Raw genomic sequence first — 20,168 nt, 5'->3', positions numbered from 1 at the left:
TTTTAGAATTTTCTTTTAAAACTATAAAAGCATGAGCTGCTAAAGATTTTTTTGGTCCGCTGCTACTGCCGCATCTAGATTTTTATTTTTTTAAAAGAATATTGGATTACTCCCCACTATTTTTTATGACACGTCCTTCTCACGGCGGGAGGAGAAAACTAACCGGATGAAAAAATAAATGATAAAAGTATTATTGAATAAGTGAATGGAGAAAAAATAAAAGGAAAAAGATATTTCCCAATGAAATTTAAATTTTATATTGAAAGTTTCAAGATAATTTTATTGGTTTATATTGATTCATATATATTGGGATTGTAAATAAATATATGGGGAGAGACTCTTTCACATATGGGTGCGTAGGAGTGTAAATTCAAGACTTGAATTTGCACTGAACAAAGTTGATACGTATGCAAGCGTGACCTGTGCACATGAATATCGGATCGATCGGGTAAAAATTTCAACTCGCCTAGTCAGTCTTTTTGTCTGACCAATATATGAATTTAAATTCTGTATAATTTTAAATTCAGCTAAGTCCTCACTCAGTCTATTTTAAATTCAGATCGACATACTACTCTACTCACTCAGTCATTCTAAGATTGAAACTTAATAAAAACTAACCTAGTTAGTCTTTTTGTCCGACCAACATACTATTCTACTCACTCAGTCATTCTGAAATTAAAACTTGATAAAAACTAGTCCATCATCTACTCAGATTAACTCAATTATAAATTAAATTTAAATTCTATATAATTTTAAATTCAACTAATTGCTCACTCAGTCTATTATTTGTGTCCAACAAGTATAAATATAGAATCGCCCGTGTGGGAACCGAACTGGTGACTGATGTGTGACGTTGGCAAATTGCAATCGCTTCTCCTCGCACTGCGCCGCTGCAACTCCCTCCGCCACCTCCACCAGCTCCACGCTGTCGCCTCTAAGGCCGGACTCGACGCTCACTCCCTCGTCGCCGGCAATCTCCTCTTCTTCGCTGCCGACCTCCCCGATGGCCTCGACCACGCCCTCCGCCTCTTCTCCCTCATGCCCTCCCCCGACGCCTTCATGCACAACACCCTCATCCGCGCTCTATCCCACTCCGACGTCTCCCCGCACCGTGCCCTCCTCCTCTACTCCACCATGCGCCTCCGCTCCATCGCCCCCGACAGCTTCTCCTTCGCCTTCCTCCTCAAAGCGGCCGCCGACTTCCAGTCCCTCGCCCTCGGCTGCCAGATCCACTCCCACGCCATTCACCACGGCCTCGACGCCCACCTCTTCGTGGCGACCACGCTGGTCAGCATGTACGCCGAATGCGGCCGCGTCGCCTCCGCCCGGAAGGCGTTCGACGATATTCCCCAACCAAATGTGGTCGCCTGGAACGCGATCATCACCGCTCATTTCCGGGACGGCGACGTCGTAAATGCAGGGAAGCTGTTCGACGAAATGCCATGGAGGAATCTGACTTCTTGGAACATCATGCTCGCTGGTTACACCAAGGCGGGAGAGCTGGAAGCGGCCAGAAGATTGTTCGACTCCATGCTTCAAAAGGACCCTGTATCCTGGAGCACCATGATCGTTGGGTTCGCAAGTCATGGTCTTTTCCGCCACGCTTTCAGTTTCTTTCAGCAATTGCTGATGGAGGGCCTCCGGCCGAATGAAGTAAGCTTGACGGGCATCCTCTCGGCTTGCTCCCAAGCTGGGGCCTTCGAGACCGGCAAGGTTCTACATGGCCACTTGCAGAAGTCTGGGCTCATCACCTTCATCGCCGTTTCTAATGCTCTCTTGGATCTGTATGCTAGGTGCGGGAGCATGGAAATGGCACGCCGGGTATTCGATCGAGAGATGAGAAAGAAGAGTGTGATCAGTTGGACCTCCATGATCGCAGCACTGGCAATGCAGGGGCTAGGAAATGAGGCAATTGAATTGTTCAAACAAATGGAGGGACATGGGACGAAGCCTGATGGGGTTACCTTCATCTCACTCCTCTATGCTTGTAGCCATTCAGGAATGGTGGAGCAAGGCTACCATTTTTTCAGTAGAATGAGCGAGGTGTACGGTATCAAGCATTCGATCGAGCACTACGGTTGCATGGTCGATCTATACGGTCGAGCCGGGCTACTCGACAAGGCCTACGACTTCATAATGCAAATGCCACACGAACCCAATGCCATAATATGGAGAACATTGCTTGGTGCATGTAGCATTCATGGAAATGTCAATTTAGCTGAAAGTGTCAAGAAGAAACTCTTAGAAGTTGAACCTGGTGATTCCGGCGACTACGTTCTACTGTCCAATATTTATGCTGTCGCCGGTAAGTGGAAGGATGCCGCCAATGTGCGCAGATCAATGAGCAACGAGAGCATCAGGAAAAGCCCAGGCTGGAGTTCCATAGAAGTCGACAAGGTCGTGTACACCTTCACTGCAAACGTTGAACAAAGCAATGTTAAAGAGGAGGCCTATGATAAGTTGATAGACATCTTGACGAGGATTAGGCAAGAAGGTTATGTTGCAGAGGTTGCCAATGTTTTGCATGACATAGAAGAAGAAGAGAAGGAAGATGCCATTGCGCAGCACAGCGAAAAGCTCGCAGTGGCTTTTGGGATGGCGAGGATGGGCAAAGGCAGTGTTATAAGGATTGTGAAGAACTTGAGAATATGCAGGGATTGCCACAGGGTGATGAAATTCATTTCAAAGGTATATGAAAGGGAAGTTGTGGTGAGGGATCGAAGTAGGTTTCATTCTTTCAAAGATGGCTCTTGTTCTTGTCGAGACTACTGGTGATCATTTCTGTTCATCCAATTGTTTGGGATGTCTGCAGCATCTCTGCTGTCTTCTTCCTTCTTTCCACTCTCTTTACAGTGTTCTTCTTTGACAACACAGAAGTTAGTATTGACTTGGTAATCTCTGAATTGTTATTTTTAGTATTGACTTGTAATATCACAATTCACTACTGTATATTTTAATAATAATGATAATAATTTGTTGTGCTAATCTGTGAATTACCATTTTTGTAAGTTGGATGAATTTTACTCCATTTTATTTAAAATAATATTGTTTTAGATTTTACAATAAAGATCATTTATTGGCATTGCTTATCTTAATTGACTTCTATTTTATTTAGAGGAATAATAAAGTTTGAATTTCAAATGGTATAAAAATTGTATTTCAGATTTACTTGATAGGTAAAAATCATCGATCTTCTGAATTAATCGGGCTCGAGTACTTGAATTATATATAAAAAAAATTGTAAGATTTTGGGAAGAACAACTCGAGGATAGAGGGTTTGAATTGGTATAATTAGTTGACTTGAGAATGAAAAGTCTAGGTGGTAGAGGACTTCAAAGTGATAATAAAAATGAAATCTTAAATTTTATTATTGGGCATACAAAAAAATTTGTCTATTTTTTAAAAAAATTCTTAAAGGGTGCTTCATTTTTTTAAAATTTTTTTATCAAACGGAGTGCTCCACACCACGTAAAATATACAACTTTTCTTATACTATTTTTATTATTATCTTGCCTAAATCTTGAATTGGTCAGACGTATTGTAGTAGTTATAAAATCGTAGTTACTATACATGTAGTAGATACAAAATCATAGTTATTATGCATGTTGTAGCAACTATGATTTTGTAACTACTACAATAGTTGTAGTAACTATGATTTCGTAACTACTACAACTACAATAGTTATAATTTTTATTGTAATAATTACGATTTCGTAATTGTTACAACTACATAGCAGTTAAGTTTCATAACTATTACAATTATAATAATTGTAATAGTTAAGATTTCATAGCTGCTACAACATGGAAAAAAACCTAAACAAAGAGAACTAAAATTCTTCGATACCTCCGTAAAGATTTTAAACTATATTTTTTAGGTTTAAAATTGAGTTGTTATGGATTACAATCGATAATAAATATAGATCTTTTAACAAATTTATATATTGTGTCTCTCGTTATTCAACCTGAGTCAAAAGTTATCACTTTTTAAACGTTGTAGTAATTACGATTTTATTATTGTTATAATTGAGTTTATTTATGTGGCAAAAAGGCGATTCGCTCGCCCCCAGCGCCTCCGTCAACCCGTCCCTAGGTTAACACAGAGGAGGTAAATCACAGGTGGCTACTAGCCATTAGCGCAAATGGCCAAGACATGGAGAAGGTTATGCTCGGTCACGTCGAGTTTCGACCCCAAGACCTCATGTGGTAACACCCCATATCTTAACCATCGCACCACCCCGAAGGGACATAACTGAATTTATTTATGATTGTAACATCTATGAAATCATAACTAGTAATTGAAATGTCATCTTGACTATTTAAAAAATAACATCTTTTTTTTTTCCCCCTATAATTTATAAGAGTGTTATGATTCTTGTACCAAGAGTGTTGTGATTGTGATCTAAGAGAGATGATTGCTAAATCGTATTTATGTTTGGTGTGTATATATAATAATAAAATTTATAAGGATAAATATGCTATTTCAGACCGATATGGCCTCCAAACGGAGAAAACTGATCTAGAACGGAGTGCCATGTGATGTTTACCGTTGTAAAAGATGGAATTCTATAATTAACGGGGTAAAGTGTAAGTTTCCGCTTTAATAAATTAATAGAATTTGCAGAAAGAAATTGATTTCGAGAAATAATACATTTTAGAAGGATTAAAGAGAAGGGGAGGTGGGGAGACGTGAGCGAGTCTCTTCTGGTCGGTGATTTTGAGAGAAATCCTTCAGTTTGCTTATCGATTTTGTTATCCTCCTCTGTAGGGGCAGAAGATAAGCTCACGGAAAGATTTGGAAGATCCGCAGACCTCCCCTTTTTGGTTACCAATCCATTGTTTTGAACCAGAATCGGATTTCTTTTTGATTTTGATCTGCTCACCCGAGCTCTTCGAGGCGGCGGTGGTGGTATTGGACAGCTAGGGGAGGGATTTCGTTGTTTCTTATTGGGAAAGAGAAGTCCAAAGAGTCGGTTCATGATAAGCAAAGCATTGCGTCTTTGACGAGCCAAAGTTGCCTCTTTGATTATCCCCTTGTCTTCGTCTTGTTCGTTTTTTTTCTTGGTGGATTGCGTTTGGAGGATGAGGAAAGATGCGCACAGGCATCGGGCCGGCAACGGGTTCTTCTCGGCGCGGTCGCTGGCGAACTACGTCAGGATTGTGTCGTCAGGAGCATCCAACGTCGCATCTACTGTGCGTTCAGCAGGGGCGTCGATAGTGTCTTCGATGTCTGATTGCCATGAGGATGTAGGCCGCGACCAGGTAGAGTATACAGGCTTGTACTTCTGATGCGAAAAAAAAACAAACGACTTTTTATTTTTGCATTGATTCAACTAAAAACCTCTCGACATATCGGCATTGATTAATGAATTAGGTTTAATCGCATGCCTTTTCTTTTCTTCCTTTAAATTGACTGATCAGATGCTTCGTCTTTCAATGGAATGGAGCTAATATGCTAATTTAAACTTTCTTTTTTTCTCTTATAGAAATGTTCCTTCCTACGCGTAATTAAAGGCAATTTTTTTTTTGTATTTCACAAACATCTTCTCACGGTACTACAACAACAACAACAACCAAGCTTTATCCCTCACGGTATTAAAGAAATAAAATTTCAGCTGATAATGTTCCAGAATTTATGTAAATCCATCTCATATTCTTATATTTGTTGCTTTGTCATAATTCTCACGGTATGGAAGAATTAGCCATTTTTGTGCTTAGCATAAAGTCCATTCATATTATACAATGCAAATCCATCTCATATATTGTTATTGAAAAGGTGCAATGGGCTGGATTTGACAAGTTGGAATATGAAGGATGCTTTAGGTTAGTTCTCTTGTTGGGTTTCAGATCTGGCTTCCAAGTCTGGGATGTTGATCAGGCAGAAGATGTGAGACAGATAGCATCAAGACATGATGGCCCTGTTTCCTTCCTTCAAATGCAAAAGAAATTATATCCATCAAAGAAGTCTCAAGATAACTTTGCAGGAGTTCGTCCTTTTCTTATTGTTGTTGGGGTGGGTTCTGTGACTTTGGATGGCAACAACCATGAAGGGTTTGGTTCTTCTTTTGATGGATCCGCAACTGATCAGGATAAACGAAGTGACAGTCTGTTGCCTTCTTATATCCGATTTTATTCTCTAAGGACCCATGAGTATGCACATGTCTTAAAATTTAGGGCATCTATCATCTCTGTCAGATGCAATTCTCAGTTAATTGTGGTTTCTCAAGCTACCCAGGTCAGTGTTACTTTTTCATGTTTCACATGGATTATCTCGCAAATATATCACTAACCCAGAGGTTCATTATATAGATAAATTGTTTTGAGGCTACCACTTTGGCAAGATGCTATACGATTCTTACTTACCCAATAGGTGCAGCATCTCCCGATTCTAGTGGGCTAGGCTATGGACCATTGTCAATTGGTACAAGGTGGTTGGCCTATAGTGGTAAACTCCTTGCAGTTTCAAATACTGGCCGTGTCAGTCCTAAACATCTGAGTTCAGTTAAAAGTGTATCAGTGTCACATTCTAACAGTGGTTTGGTAGCAAACTTCGCGAAAGAATCAAGCAAGCAGTTAGCTGTTGGTTTAGTGACACTTGGAGACATTGGATATAGGAAGCTCTCAAAATATTATTCGGATTTTCTCACCGATGACAGTGACTCCGCAAGACATGGAAATTCCAGCTTAAAACTCAATGATACCATGAATGAGCAACTATCTGATACAGAATATGTGGGCATGGTATGAAATTGTACTCTTGTGTGAAATAAACTTTTTGAGCACCTATATAACATGAAAAATTGACAATATTCACGTCATTTTTGTTTTGACTTTTCTGTGATAGTGCAGTCTCTATTATTGACTTTGCTATATATTAAACTTATTTCAAGATTTGGAATAAATTAGGATTGAAATTTGTTATAGATTTTAGTAATCATCAAGAATTAAGTAACTATCTACCCTGAAATTAATCATTTCTCTCTGAAATTTGTTTAGGTCATAGTTCGAGATATTCTTTCCAAATCAGTAATAGCTCAGTTCAGGGCACACTCAAGTCCCATTTCTGCATTATGCTTTGACCCAAGTGGAATGTTATTGGTGACAGCTTCTGTTCATGGTCACAACATCAACATTTTTGGTATTATGCCCTCTCCAAATCCAGGCTCTACCGAGTCTGATGCAAAAGGATCTTATATTCATCTTTATAGGTTGCAGCGTGGCATCACAAATGCAGTAATTGTTTTTATTGTTTCATTTCATATTTATTTTTCTTGACCTATTTGACATTAAATTAATTGATTTGGTCTGCCTCTTGTATCAGATTATTCAGGATATCTGTTTTAGTTATGACAGTAAATGGATAATGATAAGCTCATCAAGAGGAACCAGTCACTTGTTTTCACTCTCTTCGTTTGAGGCTGCTACAAAACCTCATTCAGGTGGGGTTCAGTTTGCAAACAACTTCTATGGGTCAGAAACAGTCAATGCAGCAGAAACTTCATCTTATGATTCATCTTCTCCAAACCATATGCATACGGGCCTTCTTTCATCTGGGATTCCAGTCACATTATCATCTGTAACTAGAATAAGAAATGGGAGTCAAGGTCTAAAAGGTGCTGTCAGTGGTGCTGCTGCAGCAGCTACTGGTAAAGTCGGCCCATTTAGTGGTGTCATTGCTTCAGTTTTCCATAACTTCAAGGATTCTCGTCTTCACACTGACTTCAGCTCAGTGATGTCAACATATTATTTACTGATATTCTCTCCTGCTGGCTCCATTATACAGTACGTGTTGAGGGAATGCAATGGTGATCATTATGGCATCAATGCGTCTGGCATAGGTAATAATAGTTCTTATCAGTCAACAAAGGAAGCCAATTCACGGTTCAATATTCAGGCACTTCAGAAATGGGATGTCTGTCATAAACGAAATAGAAGAGACAAGTGTGATAATGTGGACATATATGGGGACCATTTGAACAACCAGAGTACTACTAAACATTTCCAGAAAGTGAACGAAAGGGGAACTGTTCAGCCTGCTGGTACCGGTGTGGACATGAGAACCAATCTTGGTGTGGAAGAAAGGCAGCACACATACTTATCAGAAGTTGAGTTGCATGTATATGATGCTAGGACTCCCCTATGGGCAAAGTCACAGGTGATTGCTTGTCTTTCTCTGGTTTTAGTCTTGTCAAACTATTTTCTACAAAAATATGACTCATTCTTGTTTGATTCGTAAAATTTACTTTGCAGATATGCTTCCAAGTGATGATGAATGAGAATATTAAAGCATATGATAGCAGTACTTACCATGGGGAAATTGAGATAGAAAATATCACAAGCCGTACAATTGAGGCTAGATCAAAAGGCCTAGTACCAGTTTTTGACTACCATACATCCATGCTCCAGAAACCAAGGTCTGCTATCATTTTTTATTACTATGCTAAAATCATCCATGTCAAATAATGGATTGTTCAAACATTAGAAAATTGGTCAAATTGTCATTGACTTTGTTGACAGTCTGAGCTGATCTTCATATCATATAAATGTTCATTTTCTCATTTCAGAATAAATGCTTCTCTTGGCAACAAAACAGAACCTTTGGTTCAGCAGAAATCAGGACAATCAGACAATGGAAACCATTCACGCACAATGAGCTGTAGTTCCTTGGACCATGGCTATGGTAGTCCATCAGTAGCTGAATCTCCAAATGGGATCAGCCATAATGGCTGGAGTCAGTCCATAACAGAAACTGATGGTTTTGTAAATAACTTTAATGACCAAGATAATTTAACTGAACATTTGCATGATAGTGAAAGCCCGATGTTGGAGGCACAACTTGAGCATATAGACAACTGAAAGAATGTGAAATCAAGGATCTCCTCAGATGAAAACTAAAATGGGATCAGTCAAGGTATTATTGAATTATGAATTTACTCTACCAATATCTTTTATACCATTTGTGCTTGGTGTCTGTTAATATAAATTTATTTCTTTCTTATCAGTTCAAGATTTTGGGAATAGTGGTTAGCCCCAACTCTAACATGGTATTAGAGCAGGAGATCATGGATTTGAATCCCACCTGTGTTTTAAAAAAATATATCTAATAAATTCATGTGTTCAGAGTATGTCAAGTATTTCGCCCACTCATAAAAAGGGAAAGTTTAACAATATAATATAAATTAATCTCTTTCCTAAGAGTTTGAGCTTTGGGGATAGTAGTTAGCTAATTAATTTTGGTTTAACAGTCTGTTTTGTTGTTGTTCGAATTGTTGACTGATTGTATATGTCGGTCCAAGTTTGTACTTGTAACCATTTAATCAATTGAGCTTGAAATTGCATGTTTATTCTAAAACTGAATGATAGTGCCACAGGAAAATAGGAGATGGTAAAGTTTGACTCATTTTAGATAGTAAGTTGAGAAGTAAAGTAGTAATTTTCCCCCGTCTTTAGCATTCTTATTAAAACCATGCTTTCAAAAAGCATATGCAAGCCTTATGCTTCTATACTTTTGACCTGCTTTATAGTGCACATGTGATATGCTGTGTATTTACTCAGTATTAGAAATATTAAATATTTATTTATATTGATAAAAAAGATTATCATATATGCAGTAAAGTATTAATTAATCTATCCAATTATTCTTTCCACAATCCACATAAAGAGCATATATTTCAATCATGTAACAGAAGACACATGAAATATGCTATTAAATGTTAATAACAGTGTAGAACAGGTAGCGTAGAATAGGTGATATAAGTAACATGTAGAATTATGATCTCTCTCCAAGGTATTTAATTCACAGTAGCCTATTTTTCCCCCATCTTAGTTAGCATTCTAACTAGAACCTGAAATAAGAAAAGGTATTAAGAAATAGTAGGTTATTTTATTCCATCATTTTGAAGGAACAATAAGTATTGTTCTAAAATAGGAAATATGAAATACAAAGGATCCCTAAAGTAAAGGTACATAAGTAATTTTAGGAGAATGATACAATAGGTAATAGATAAGTTTTAACAACTAGGATTCTTGTTGATCCTCCTAGGGATCTTCTGTTGATCCTCCAACACTCCTCAAGATGGTGAGATATTTATCATTCTTAGCTTGCTGTTGAATTAAAAAATCTTTGTCATGGCAATACTCTTAACTAGTTGTTGGAATATAAATAAGGTTTATTTCTTCTAATCTCCTCCTTTATAAATCTTTAATTTATCTTTACATGTTGCATTCTTTTATGTTGCATAGGATTATTATCATTGTTTATAGCAGACTTGTCATCACTATAGAGTATTATGGGATGAGCAAGTGAGAATGGCAAGTCTTCCATCAATCTCTGCAAACAAATCAACTCAAATTCCCTAGGCGATGACTTTGAACTTTGCTTATATACTACTATGTGTTACAACTGATTGTTTTTTTAACTTCTCCAAATGGCCAAATACGCTCATAGCTTGGTGTAAAATTCTGAAGTTGGTTGACTATCCACAACATTCTAATCTTGCTTAAGAATTTGCAAAACCTTCAACCTCTCTTGTTTCATTCTTTTGACAATATCAATCCTTTTCTAGGAGTTAGGCGTTCTGTTTATATATTTAAGAATATGATGCACAATGCTTAAGTGTTTTGATTGGTTGAGTATAAATTGACTCACAACACTTATTCATTGGTAATATCAGCTAAGCGAGAAAACAAATAATTATTGACCAACTAGTCACAGATATATCCCCTTGTCAAACAAGGGATCATTTTTATCTTCCCTCCATTTTTTGTTTCTTTCAAGTGAGATGCCCATCGAACTACATCCTAGCATCCGTGTTTATTTCTTTAAATAAAAAAACTTTGCTTTGACTTATTCGCATTCTCAAAAGCAGCTCATTTTCTGAGGTCTTTAACCTTAAATTTGACCTCAATTTCTGCTTGAGTTTGAGTAATGTGAACCTCTTGAATAGTCTCTAGGTGACTCTGCTTCAAGCCATACAGTGGGGATTTCAGTTTATACACTTTGTCATCCTTTTCTCCTGTCTAAAACCTTGGTGGAGTCCTCATGTATATTTCTTCCTCAAGTTCACTTTAAGGAATTTAGCTTTACCAGTCTTATATCTATCAATAGTTGTATTTGACAGTTCTCTTCTCTGGTGCGTTAACAGATGGAGATGGCCATGCCCCATAGATATTGCTGCACTTACAAGAACAATACAAAATCCTTCTTTGAAGTTTCTTCCATTTATTTTATGTTGGATAATAAAAAAATGATTATCAAAATTTAGAGAAGCTGTAGAATTAGGTGGGAGGGGTGTTGATGGTGTGATTGAGGCAAAATAGTTGGCCATGGTTGTTCCAAGCTCTAATACCATGAGCAAGAACAATTTGGAAAAACAACCAGGGATCTTATTCCATCATCGTGAATGGAATAAACACGGGATAATTTTTCTAAAATAGGAAATAGAAAGAAATCCATAAAGGCAAATTCCATAATTATGGACTAACATGTAAAGACGATAATTTTATGACCTCTTTAGTCAGTAATTTCCTGTCAAATGACTTGTATATACCATCTTGTAGCATTTTCATCCATGTTTTTGTTTTAATTGAAATCAAAATATACTTAATTAGCTTTACCGACATCATTTTGATTATTATTGGTGCATCTATTTGCTCACAATCTAATGTTGGTTTTTCCTTCCTTCACAGATCGGTCTCCTGAAGTCTCAGTCCATGTAGAAACTATTCTTTTATTTTCTCTGAAGGTATTAACCTTAGTGCACATATATTTCTGAATACATCTTGCCGAAATGTGAAGCAGATAAATGTTTGATCTCTAAATGGAAGGTTCTAATGTTAGCAAATTGGAATCCCATTACTCATTTGTAAATTAAAACCAAAAGTATACACATCAGATACTAATAAGCATCCCTAAGTTGTACATATACAGAACATCTGCCTTGTGTAAAAAAAATGTAGATTTGATGAATACTGTAATTGATTGTTTGTTTCTTTACTCAAACATATCTCTCCCTTTAGATTTCAAAGGAAAATGAGACATAATGTACTTTACTGTGTATGTTTGCCTGCTCTTTTGTTCTATGTGTGCCGTTATCTTTACTGCTTTTTGGATCATTTTTTTGCGCAACTAGTTGATTCTCCTCTTAGAAGAGAGACAGCTAGAAATTAATGTTTTCTCAAATGAAAGGGCAGGTGGACAAAGAAAGTTAAATTGGATGGGCTTTCATCCATCTTTTCAATTGTTCGATATGACAAACAATAGATAGTGAAAATCGAAAAAGAAAATGATAATGCACACGATGGGAGCATCACCAGCAACATCAACCTCTAATGCTGGGCAGAGTGAGCCTTGGGGCAAAGCTTGGACAGTTAAAGTATTTTGCAGCAGCAGCAATGGCTGAAGGACTTCAACTGTAGGTTCATACACCCCGGCCCCCTTCCAGTGAGACTTGGTATAGCCATTGAAGCTCGATCAGTGGTCGCTCAGCTTGGACGAGAGTGCCTAATGTTGTTTTGAGGTCATTCACAGTAGCATTTCGTCTCCGCTGAATCGCCTCATAAAGTTTTTTCACAGATCTTCAAGTCTTAACCGCATCTTTCGTCGAGCTTTGTAGAACAAGGAACTCATTTGTGGCATTTATAATCACAACCTCGCACTTACAATGAATCTCAAGCGATGGCCAAAGTATATGAGAGAATTTAAAGATAAAAAATAAAACTCCTAAAAATCAATGATAGGCTCTCCAACAGTCAGATTTCTCTCCAATGACCATGGCAGATTAAAGAGCCTGGCAGCTATAAACTTAAAAATCTTATTAACATTAATGTTGTGATTGGCACTTGAGAAGAAGAGTGTCGCTTTCATAGCCCTTGCATATGCTCTGGCCTACAGATATTAGGGAAAATAAAAGATCTTTTGTTGATCAAAGTTGACATTAAAAAGAAAATACAAAAAAAAAACATTATAGTAAAATAATACCTAAATATTGAACTCTCTTCTCCTGAGAAAGGCTAATATTCACAAAGAAATTGTATATTTACCAAAGGGAAGATATATCAGCCATTGTTAAGTGACTATCTAACTATTTGAAGACACCACAAAAGGTTTTTTCTTTTTCTTTCTAAACAAAAAGTTCCACTTCATGACCTGGAAATGTAGAAAGTTCAAACAGCTTTTACTAGGATGGACCCAGAAAAAGAAAATCCTAAGCTCATCTGTCCTTCCTCAGATCTTAAAGGCTGGGACACCCATGACAGAATCCAAGGATATGAGGACCACCTGTTTAATGTTCTGATTCTTGTTATGGGTGGTACATGATAATGTCCAGACTAAGTCCTCTGACAACCAATTGAGATCATTGTCATAGAGACATATTTAATAGAGTTTATCCATTTTCTATACGTGTAAAACACATACCTAAACTTTTGGATATCAATTGCCAGCTAACAATGCATAATTAAAGTGCTGAAGCATTTAAATAAGTTTTCTGATCAATACAGCTATGTGACACATTGACCCAATTGCAAGTTGAAATGACAATGTGTTTTTGATCACTGAGATCATGTTATCAGATCAATTGCACTGGAATAAATAGTTGATAATTCAAAAGGGAAATTGTTCTTGAGAAACAACATAGGAACATCAAATATCTGAATTAAAGCTTGGGATAGATTACCTGATTCACAATTGTCCACTGCATTTCAAGTGGAAGCTGAACAAACTCATCAAATTTGGTTCCCACCAGGACTGGAACTGCAGTCTGAATGATGCAAAGGAAAGAGAATGTTAGTATGGTTGGGAGAAGAAAAACAACAGTAAGAGCCATAATTAGTAGAGACGATACAGCAGAAATAGGAACATTTTGCACCTTGTTCCAATTTCTTGCTCTTTGGAACCATCCAATGGTGCTGAAAGAGATGGGGAAACATACCAAATAGAGATTAGTTTCGAGAGTGTATTCTAGCAAACAAAAAGAGGAGAAATTGACGAAGAAGAAGAAGAAGAAGATCGAAGGAACGAACTTGTTTAGAGTAGATCGATTGGTAAGATCAAACATGATCAAAATAGCTCCCGCCCCTTTACAAACTTCAGGAATGTGATTGAGGGATTGATCATCCCCTGCAATTACCAACATGGAAGATCTTACGCCCCAATTCTGACTAAAATTTGATATGGAATAGAATAAAACAATTATTTTACCTCCACCATCCCAAATACTAAACGCAATCCTAGCTCCGCGCACAAATAATATCTTATCCATCGAATTCAACCCTTTCTCCTGGAGGCCCCTATGCTCTTCCCCATCTCCCACATACTTGATCTGCCACCAGAACACAGGCCTCGTCAATCGGAAAATAGGACCAAAGGAAGATGCGATTTTACGGTACCATGAAGCTGGTTTTGCCCGTGCAGCGATCGCCGAGGAGGCTAATCTTGAGCGTGATCATGTCGGGATCGGCGGCCTCGAGGTCCGGAGAGGCAGTCGAGCGATGGCCATCCGGAGCATCGAGCCGGCCCTTGAGGCGACGGTACCGTGCGCGGCCGGCGCAGGAGGAGCAGGAGAGGAGGAGGGCCCAGACGGCGCGGAGAAAGCGGCGGAGGAAGGAGAGGCCAAGGAAGCGAGGCCAGGCGCGGCCGAAGCTGAGGCGGAGGCGGAGGCGGGGCATGGCGGGTCGGCGGCGACGGCGGCGGCGGCGGAGGAGATTGGGAGGAGGAGGCGGTGATGGAATGGGCCATTGAGGTTAAGGAGGTAAGAAGGAGAAGAAGGGAGGTTGTTATTGGGGCATCAGACGTTGTCGTCACTCGTGGCGTCCGATTCGGGCTCCCTCTCGCAGCCTCTATTTGGCGCGAGACTTCGCGACGTCATCGTCCTCCCACTCTGGTCAGCCGCAACCATCGGGTCAATTACTCATTTAATTAAGCTTGATTTTAGTTATTTTTGACTTTTGTATCAATCAGGGCATTTGGTCTAGTGGTATGATTCTCGCTTTGGGTGCGAGAGGTCCCGAGTTCGATTCTCGGAATGCCCCTTTTTTCTTTTTTAAAAGCCAGAACTGGGTTGCAGATAAAACCTTTCCAAATCATCATCACTTATCTGTCTTGTCGCGCTTTTCCTTTGTGAATCAGCCGTAAACACTTTTAAAATGTTTAGATTTCTAAGAACACGTCAAATCTATTGGCGGCGATCTTCAAAGAATTTTACTTGAAATACTCTGTTAAACGCTTTGATTGTCTTTATTAGCGGCGTAAAGAGACGTGTGGGAAAATATTTTGACCATAACAAAATATTATATTTTTAACAATATATTTTATTTAAACGTAGGACGATAAATAAATTCTATCTTCGTCAATAAATTTAATATTTAATTTAATATGAATTTATTTATAAAATTAATTAAATGGATAAGACGAAATGGAAACACATGGCTTCAGTTTACATTTGTTATGGTAGTAAATAATATTTGTGAATTATATTCATTAATAAAATTTTAAAATACTTATTGAATAATTAAAGAAATTTTTAAATGAACAACAAATTTATATTATTGGTATCATTATCTTAGTCACTAAAAAAATGTTTGAACAATCAACCTCACGCCTTTATTTTTTTCTTAGAAGTTATCATTTTTATTTTATTTTGACAATCGAACTGTTCAAGTTTTCGTCCGATTAATTATCAAGATAAATATTTTTTCTTTTTAATTTGTTTATTAGATAAATTTGAAATAGTGAGAATGTTGATTTATATTGAGATTTAAATTTTAATCTTCCTAATTATTTATTTCCGACCAGCCATCCGACGGATTTAGAAATCCTCACTCACGGGAATCAAATCATATGTCCACCCTACCGTCGACACATCCTCGAGACACCTGTCGCTGACAAACAACATGGTTGACGGCCGGAGCGGACAGAGTATCGTACGGTGGAAGTTTCCACCGTCACATCAGGGATATACTTGGACGATTACGGAATGACGTCAGACATGCTTTTCTGACACCACCCTACTGAGGTATGTTTGGGGAAGCGTGCCTGCACCTCCCCGGGATCCTATATAAGGACCCCCCAGATTTCGACGGAGGTATGTGATTCTCATCATTGTAGCCACAGTAGCGTTGCCTTGCTCTTCTTCTTCTTCACTGCTTGACTTGAGCGTCGGAGGGTCGTCATCGGGAAACCCCTCCCGGCTTGGCTTCTTTGCAAGTTCGCCGGAGATCTACATCACCAGTCGAAGACAGCGGAGAGTGCCACGTCCCCAGTGTCCATCGACTCAGCGCTCGGACATGATCAAATTGGCGCCGTATGTGGAAACGTTCCTGAATCCGAGCATAGACGATGGAAGAAGATGGACGCCAACTCATGGTGACACTCTCTCCCGAAGAACTAGACGCGCTCATCCAAGCGCGGGCAGCCAAGATAGTCGAGCAACAGCAAAAGGCTCAAGCCGATCGGATAGCACACAGGCAACGTCGGCATCAGGCGGTCGGGCGGCACCAGACGACCACCCGGAGCATCTCTCAATATGGGGCCAGAACAAAGGGCTGACCGGCACTCAGGTGGAAGCCCCACCCGCCCCGATACCGTTCCATCGGGCTTTATTCCAAACGCCCTCAGAAGTCGCGCAAGCCAACCTCGACCGGGGCTCTTCGTCCGATGAGGCGCCCCTTTGCGACGCAAGAAAGGGCAAGGCGCCACGGACAAACTCGTCCCCCGAGCGGATCAATAGACAATTCTCCGAGGTCATCCTGCGCGACCCACTACCAAGGCATTACGCACCCTCGGCGATCGCGGAATACAACGGGACCACCAACCCGGATGACCATCTGGGTAAGTTCGACAACACAACCACATTGCATCAATATACAGATGGTGTCAAGTGCCGGGTGTTCCTCACCACCCTCTCGGGATCAGCGCAACGATGGTTCCGGAGGTTGCCGGACGAATCGATCACGAGCTTCAAGGAGTTTCGCATGACCTTCCTTCATCACTTCGCGAGCAGCAGATGCTACCAGAAAACCAGCATCAGTCTGTTCGCTATCAAACAAGGCTCAAAGGAGTCGCTCCGAGCCTACATCCAACGTTTTAACTAGGTGACCATGGATATCCCGACGGTCACTTCAGAAACTATGATGAACGCGTTCACACAGGGGCTCGTGGACGGTGATTTCTTCCGTTCTCTCATCAGAAAGCCGCCTCGCAGCTACGACCACATGTTGAACAAGACCAACGAGTACATCAACGTGGAGGAAACTCAGATAGCGAGGAAAAAGGAAGCACCATCTGAGCCACCAGCTCATGCCGAGCAGAAGCCGCCTTCCAATTATCAACCACCCAGAGGGCTTCGCGCAGAGGTAGCCCGTCCTCATCAGCAAGCAAGGTCGCACGTCGTCCAACAAGTAGCGGTCGATCGGCCTAAACCGAAAGGGAAGTTATGGACTCTCATGTTTTGTTCGCTCCATCAGTCAGCAACTCACAACACCCGCGACTATCGGAGCCTCCCCCCAATCACTCATCCTACACCAAGGAGTTATTGTCGTCGATCACCTTCGCCGAATCGACGACATCAACGCCAAAGTCCTGCCCGGCGTATAGAAAGGAGATCTCCCGAGCGGCAACATAACCAACAGCACAGGGTCATTCCTCGGGCATCGCATGAATGACCCCGACCATCCGCTCGAGAGGAGGAGAATAGAGGCAATGCGTCGAGGGGTGAAATCAACATCATCGTCAGAGGGCCGACCGGAGGCGACTCCAACAGGGCAAGGAAGGCTCATGCAAGGCAGCTCACGATCCATGCAGTTGGCTGCAGTCAGGAGCGGGCGAACGGGTCCGAGATCAGCTTTGGGCCTAGGGACCTCAAAGGAGTCGAAGTCCCGCATGATGACGCCCTCATCATCCGAGCGGTAATAGCTAACTACACTATTCACCGCATCTTTATTGATACAGGCAGCTCGGTCAACATAATCTTCCGGAAGGCATTCGACCAATTGCAAATCGACTGAGCCGAGTTGCTCCCGATGACAACCCCCTCTACGGGTTCACCGGTAATGAAGTTTTGTCGGTCGAACAGGTCCGGCTGGCTATCTCGCTGGGAGAGAAGCCTCTCAGAAGAACGCGGACTGCCAACTTCATTGTAGTCGACTCTCCCTCCACGTACAATGTGATTTTGGGGCGACCGGCTCTCAACGAGTTCCGAGCGGTCGTCTCCACCTTCTGCCAGAAAATCAAGTTCCCAGTAGAAGACCAAGTTGGAGAAGTCCGAGAGAATCAACTGGCAGCCCCCACGATGCTATGTAGAGATGGTCCGAGCCGAGGCTAAATCCGCTCGGAAAGTGCCACAAGTCGAGGTAAACGCTATAACCGAAAAGTCACCTTCTATAGTTTATGAAGAAAAGGAGGAGGTACAGATCCACCCTACCCGATCGGAGGCCACGACTTTCATAGCATCCGACCTAGAGGCAGGCCAGAAGGAGGAGCTGATCGGATGTCTCCAGCGAAACTGCGACGTCTTCGCTTGGTCAACTCATGAACTGCCGGGGGTCTCGCCGAGCGTAGCGCAGCATGAACTCCACGTCCGACTGGACGCTCGACCGGTGAAGCAGAGGAAGAGGGACTTCAGCGCTGAACAGAACGTCATCATCCGATTTGAAGTTGAGAAACTGCTGGAGGCCAACCACATACGGGAGGTGCAATTCCCGAGCTAGCTCGCCAATGTGGTGTTGGTCTCCAAGCCAGACAACAAATGGAGAGTCTGCATCGACTTCCGGGATCTAAACAAGGCATGCCCAAAGGATTTTTACCCTCTGCCCCGGATCGATCAGTTGGTAGACTCTACCTCGGGGTGCGAGCTGATATGCATGCTGGATGCATACCAGGGATACCACCCACTCGGGAGGATTAAGACAAAGTGAGCTTCGTTACTGCGGACGACACCTACTGCTACAACGTGATGTCGTTCAGACTCAAGAACGCTGAGGCTAACTACCAACGACTGATGAACAAAATATTCCGAGAGCAGATCGGGCGCAACCTGGAAGTCTATGTGGATGATATACTAATCAAGTCACTCCGAACGACCGATCTTTGTACAGACATAGAGGAAACCTTCCGAACACTGAGAAGATATGGAGTCAAGCTGAACCCCCAAAAATGTCTGTTCGGAGCAAAAGACGGGCGCTTCTTAGGATATATCGTGACCGAGCGGGGCATAGAGGCGAACCCTAGCAAGGTGAAAGCACTGCAAGACATGCCGCCTCCCAGGAATCTGAGAGAAGTGAAATGCCTCACCGGCCGGATAACGACATTGTCGAGATTCATCTCTAAGACAACCGACCGGAGCTTGCCATTTTTCAAGATCTTGCGCCAAGCAACCAAGTTCCAATGGGATCAGGAGTGCGACCGTGCGTTCGAAGAGCTAAAAGCCTATCTCAACTCACTACCTGTGTTGGCTAAACCAAACGTGGGTGAGCCGCTTCGTATATACCTGTCATCAACCGAGCATGCTGTCAGCTCGGCACTGGTAAAGGGAGGCGGAGAGGAGCAGCCAGTGTATTTCCTGAGCCACATTTTAAAAGATGTTAGTCCCCCTATACCGGTCTCGAGAAGCTTGCTTTCGCGCTAGTCCTGGCCGCACGGAGGCTCCGCCCTTATTTCTTGGCGCACACAATCATCGTCATGACGAACAACTCGTTAGGGAGGGTGCTCCTAAATTCGGAGGTGTCGGGGGCGGCTCATTAAGTGGACGACGGAGCTAAGTGAATTTGACATCCAATATCAGCCCCGCTCGGCGATCAAGGCGCAGTCCTTGACAAATTTTGTAACTGACAGAATCCCGAGCCCGAAGCTTTGTGGAAAGTATTTGTGGATGGATCGTCCACTCGGCTCGGGAGCGGAATAGGTATTTTACTACTTCCCCCTCAAGAAGAGCGGATGCACCTATCCGTACGTCTGAATTATTGGGCAACAAATAACAAGACGGAATATGAAGCCCTCATAGCCGACCTATAGGCCGTGTGGCATGTGGGAGCCCACCGGGTGATACTGTACTCTGACTCCCAGTTGGCCGCTTAGCAACTCTCGGGGTCCTTCGAGATAAACAACGCAAGGCTCCGGCTCTACGTGGAAGCCTTTGAAAAGCTCAGAATTAACTTCACCGAGGTTGTCATACAGAA

The 20,168-nt window shown here is 41.3% G+C and overlaps 3 protein-coding genes and 1 non-coding gene across 4 annotated transcripts; 3 read left to right on the top strand and 1 right to left on the bottom strand.

Moving 5' to 3' along the window:
* The first annotated feature begins 827 nt into the window (after nt 1-827).
* On the top strand, nt 828-2,985 carry LOC122040668 (pentatricopeptide repeat-containing protein At1g74630-like). The gene has a single exon (XM_042600077.1). The coding sequence runs from the start codon at nt 844-846 to the stop codon at nt 2,773-2,775; it is 1,932 nt and encodes a 643-aa protein (XP_042456011.1). The 5' UTR covers nt 828-843; the 3' UTR covers nt 2,776-2,985.
* Nucleotides 2,986-4,635: 1,650 nt separating this feature from the next.
* Nucleotides 4,636-12,054, top strand: LOC122040667 (autophagy-related protein 18f-like). Its single transcript, XM_042600076.1, has 8 exons — nt 4,636-5,258; nt 5,773-6,231; nt 6,306-6,737; nt 6,993-7,229; nt 7,318-8,151; nt 8,247-8,410; nt 8,561-8,907; nt 11,685-12,054. The coding sequence occupies exons 1-7, from the start codon at nt 5,079-5,081 to the stop codon at nt 8,850-8,852; spliced, it is 2,598 nt and encodes an 865-aa protein (XP_042456010.1). The 5' UTR covers nt 4,636-5,078; the 3' UTR covers nt 8,853-8,907; nt 11,685-12,054.
* A 148-nt stretch (nt 12,055-12,202) lies between these two features.
* Nucleotides 12,203-14,803, bottom strand: LOC122040666 (septum-promoting GTP-binding protein 1-like). Its single transcript, XM_042600075.1, has 6 exons — nt 14,385-14,803; nt 14,197-14,317; nt 14,019-14,115; nt 13,865-13,904; nt 13,673-13,756; nt 12,203-12,882 (listed from the first exon to the last, which is right to left on the bottom strand). Exons 1-6 carry the CDS (start codon nt 14,661-14,663, stop codon nt 12,718-12,720), a joined length of 786 nt encoding a protein of 261 aa, XP_042456009.1. The 5' UTR covers nt 14,664-14,803; the 3' UTR covers nt 12,203-12,717.
* Nucleotides 14,804-14,954: 151 nt separating this feature from the next.
* Nucleotides 14,955-15,026, top strand: TRNAP-UGG. The gene has a single exon. It is a non-coding gene; the product is annotated as a tRNA-Pro (tRNA).
* Nucleotides 15,027-20,168: the final 5,142 nt, after the last annotated feature.

Source organism: Zingiber officinale, chromosome 2A (assembly GCF_018446385.1).
Source record: "Zingiber officinale cultivar Zhangliang chromosome 2A, Zo_v1.1, whole genome shotgun sequence".
In the NCBI taxonomy this organism is placed as follows: domain Eukaryota; kingdom Viridiplantae; phylum Streptophyta; class Magnoliopsida; order Zingiberales; family Zingiberaceae; genus Zingiber; species Zingiber officinale.
This window is presented reverse-complemented; position numbering and strand designations above follow the sequence as displayed.

What these genes read in the sequence shown, in the direction of transcription:
- LOC122040668 (XM_042600077.1), top strand. Translation starts at nt 844, where the DNA reads ATGTGTGACGTTGGCAAATTGCAATCGCTTCTCCTCGCACTGCGCCGC.
- LOC122040666 (XM_042600075.1), bottom strand. Translation starts at nt 14,663, where the DNA reads ATGCCCCGCCTCCGCCTCCGCCTCAGCTTCGGCCGCGCCTGGCCTCGC. An exon ending in CGGGCAAAACCAGCTTCATG is followed by an intron (nt 14,318 to 14,384) that starts GTACCGTAAAAT and finishes TTCTGGTGGCAG; the next exon opens with ATCAAGTATGTGGGAGATGG. An exon ending in GAGCAAGAAATTGGAACAAG is followed by an intron (nt 13,757 to 13,864) that starts GTGCAAAATGTT and finishes TGCATCATTCAG; the next exon opens with ACTGCAGTTCCAGTCCTGGT.
- LOC122040667 (XM_042600076.1), top strand. Translation starts at nt 5,079, where the DNA reads ATGAGGAAAGATGCGCACAGGCATCGGGCCGGCAACGGGTTCTTCTCG. An exon ending in AGCGTGGCATCACAAATGCA is followed by an intron (nt 7,230 to 7,317) that starts GTAATTGTTTTT and finishes CTCTTGTATCAG; the next exon opens with ATTATTCAGGATATCTGTTT. An exon ending in CCCTATGGGCAAAGTCACAG is followed by an intron (nt 8,152 to 8,246) that starts GTGATTGCTTGT and finishes TTTACTTTGCAG; the next exon opens with ATATGCTTCCAAGTGATGAT.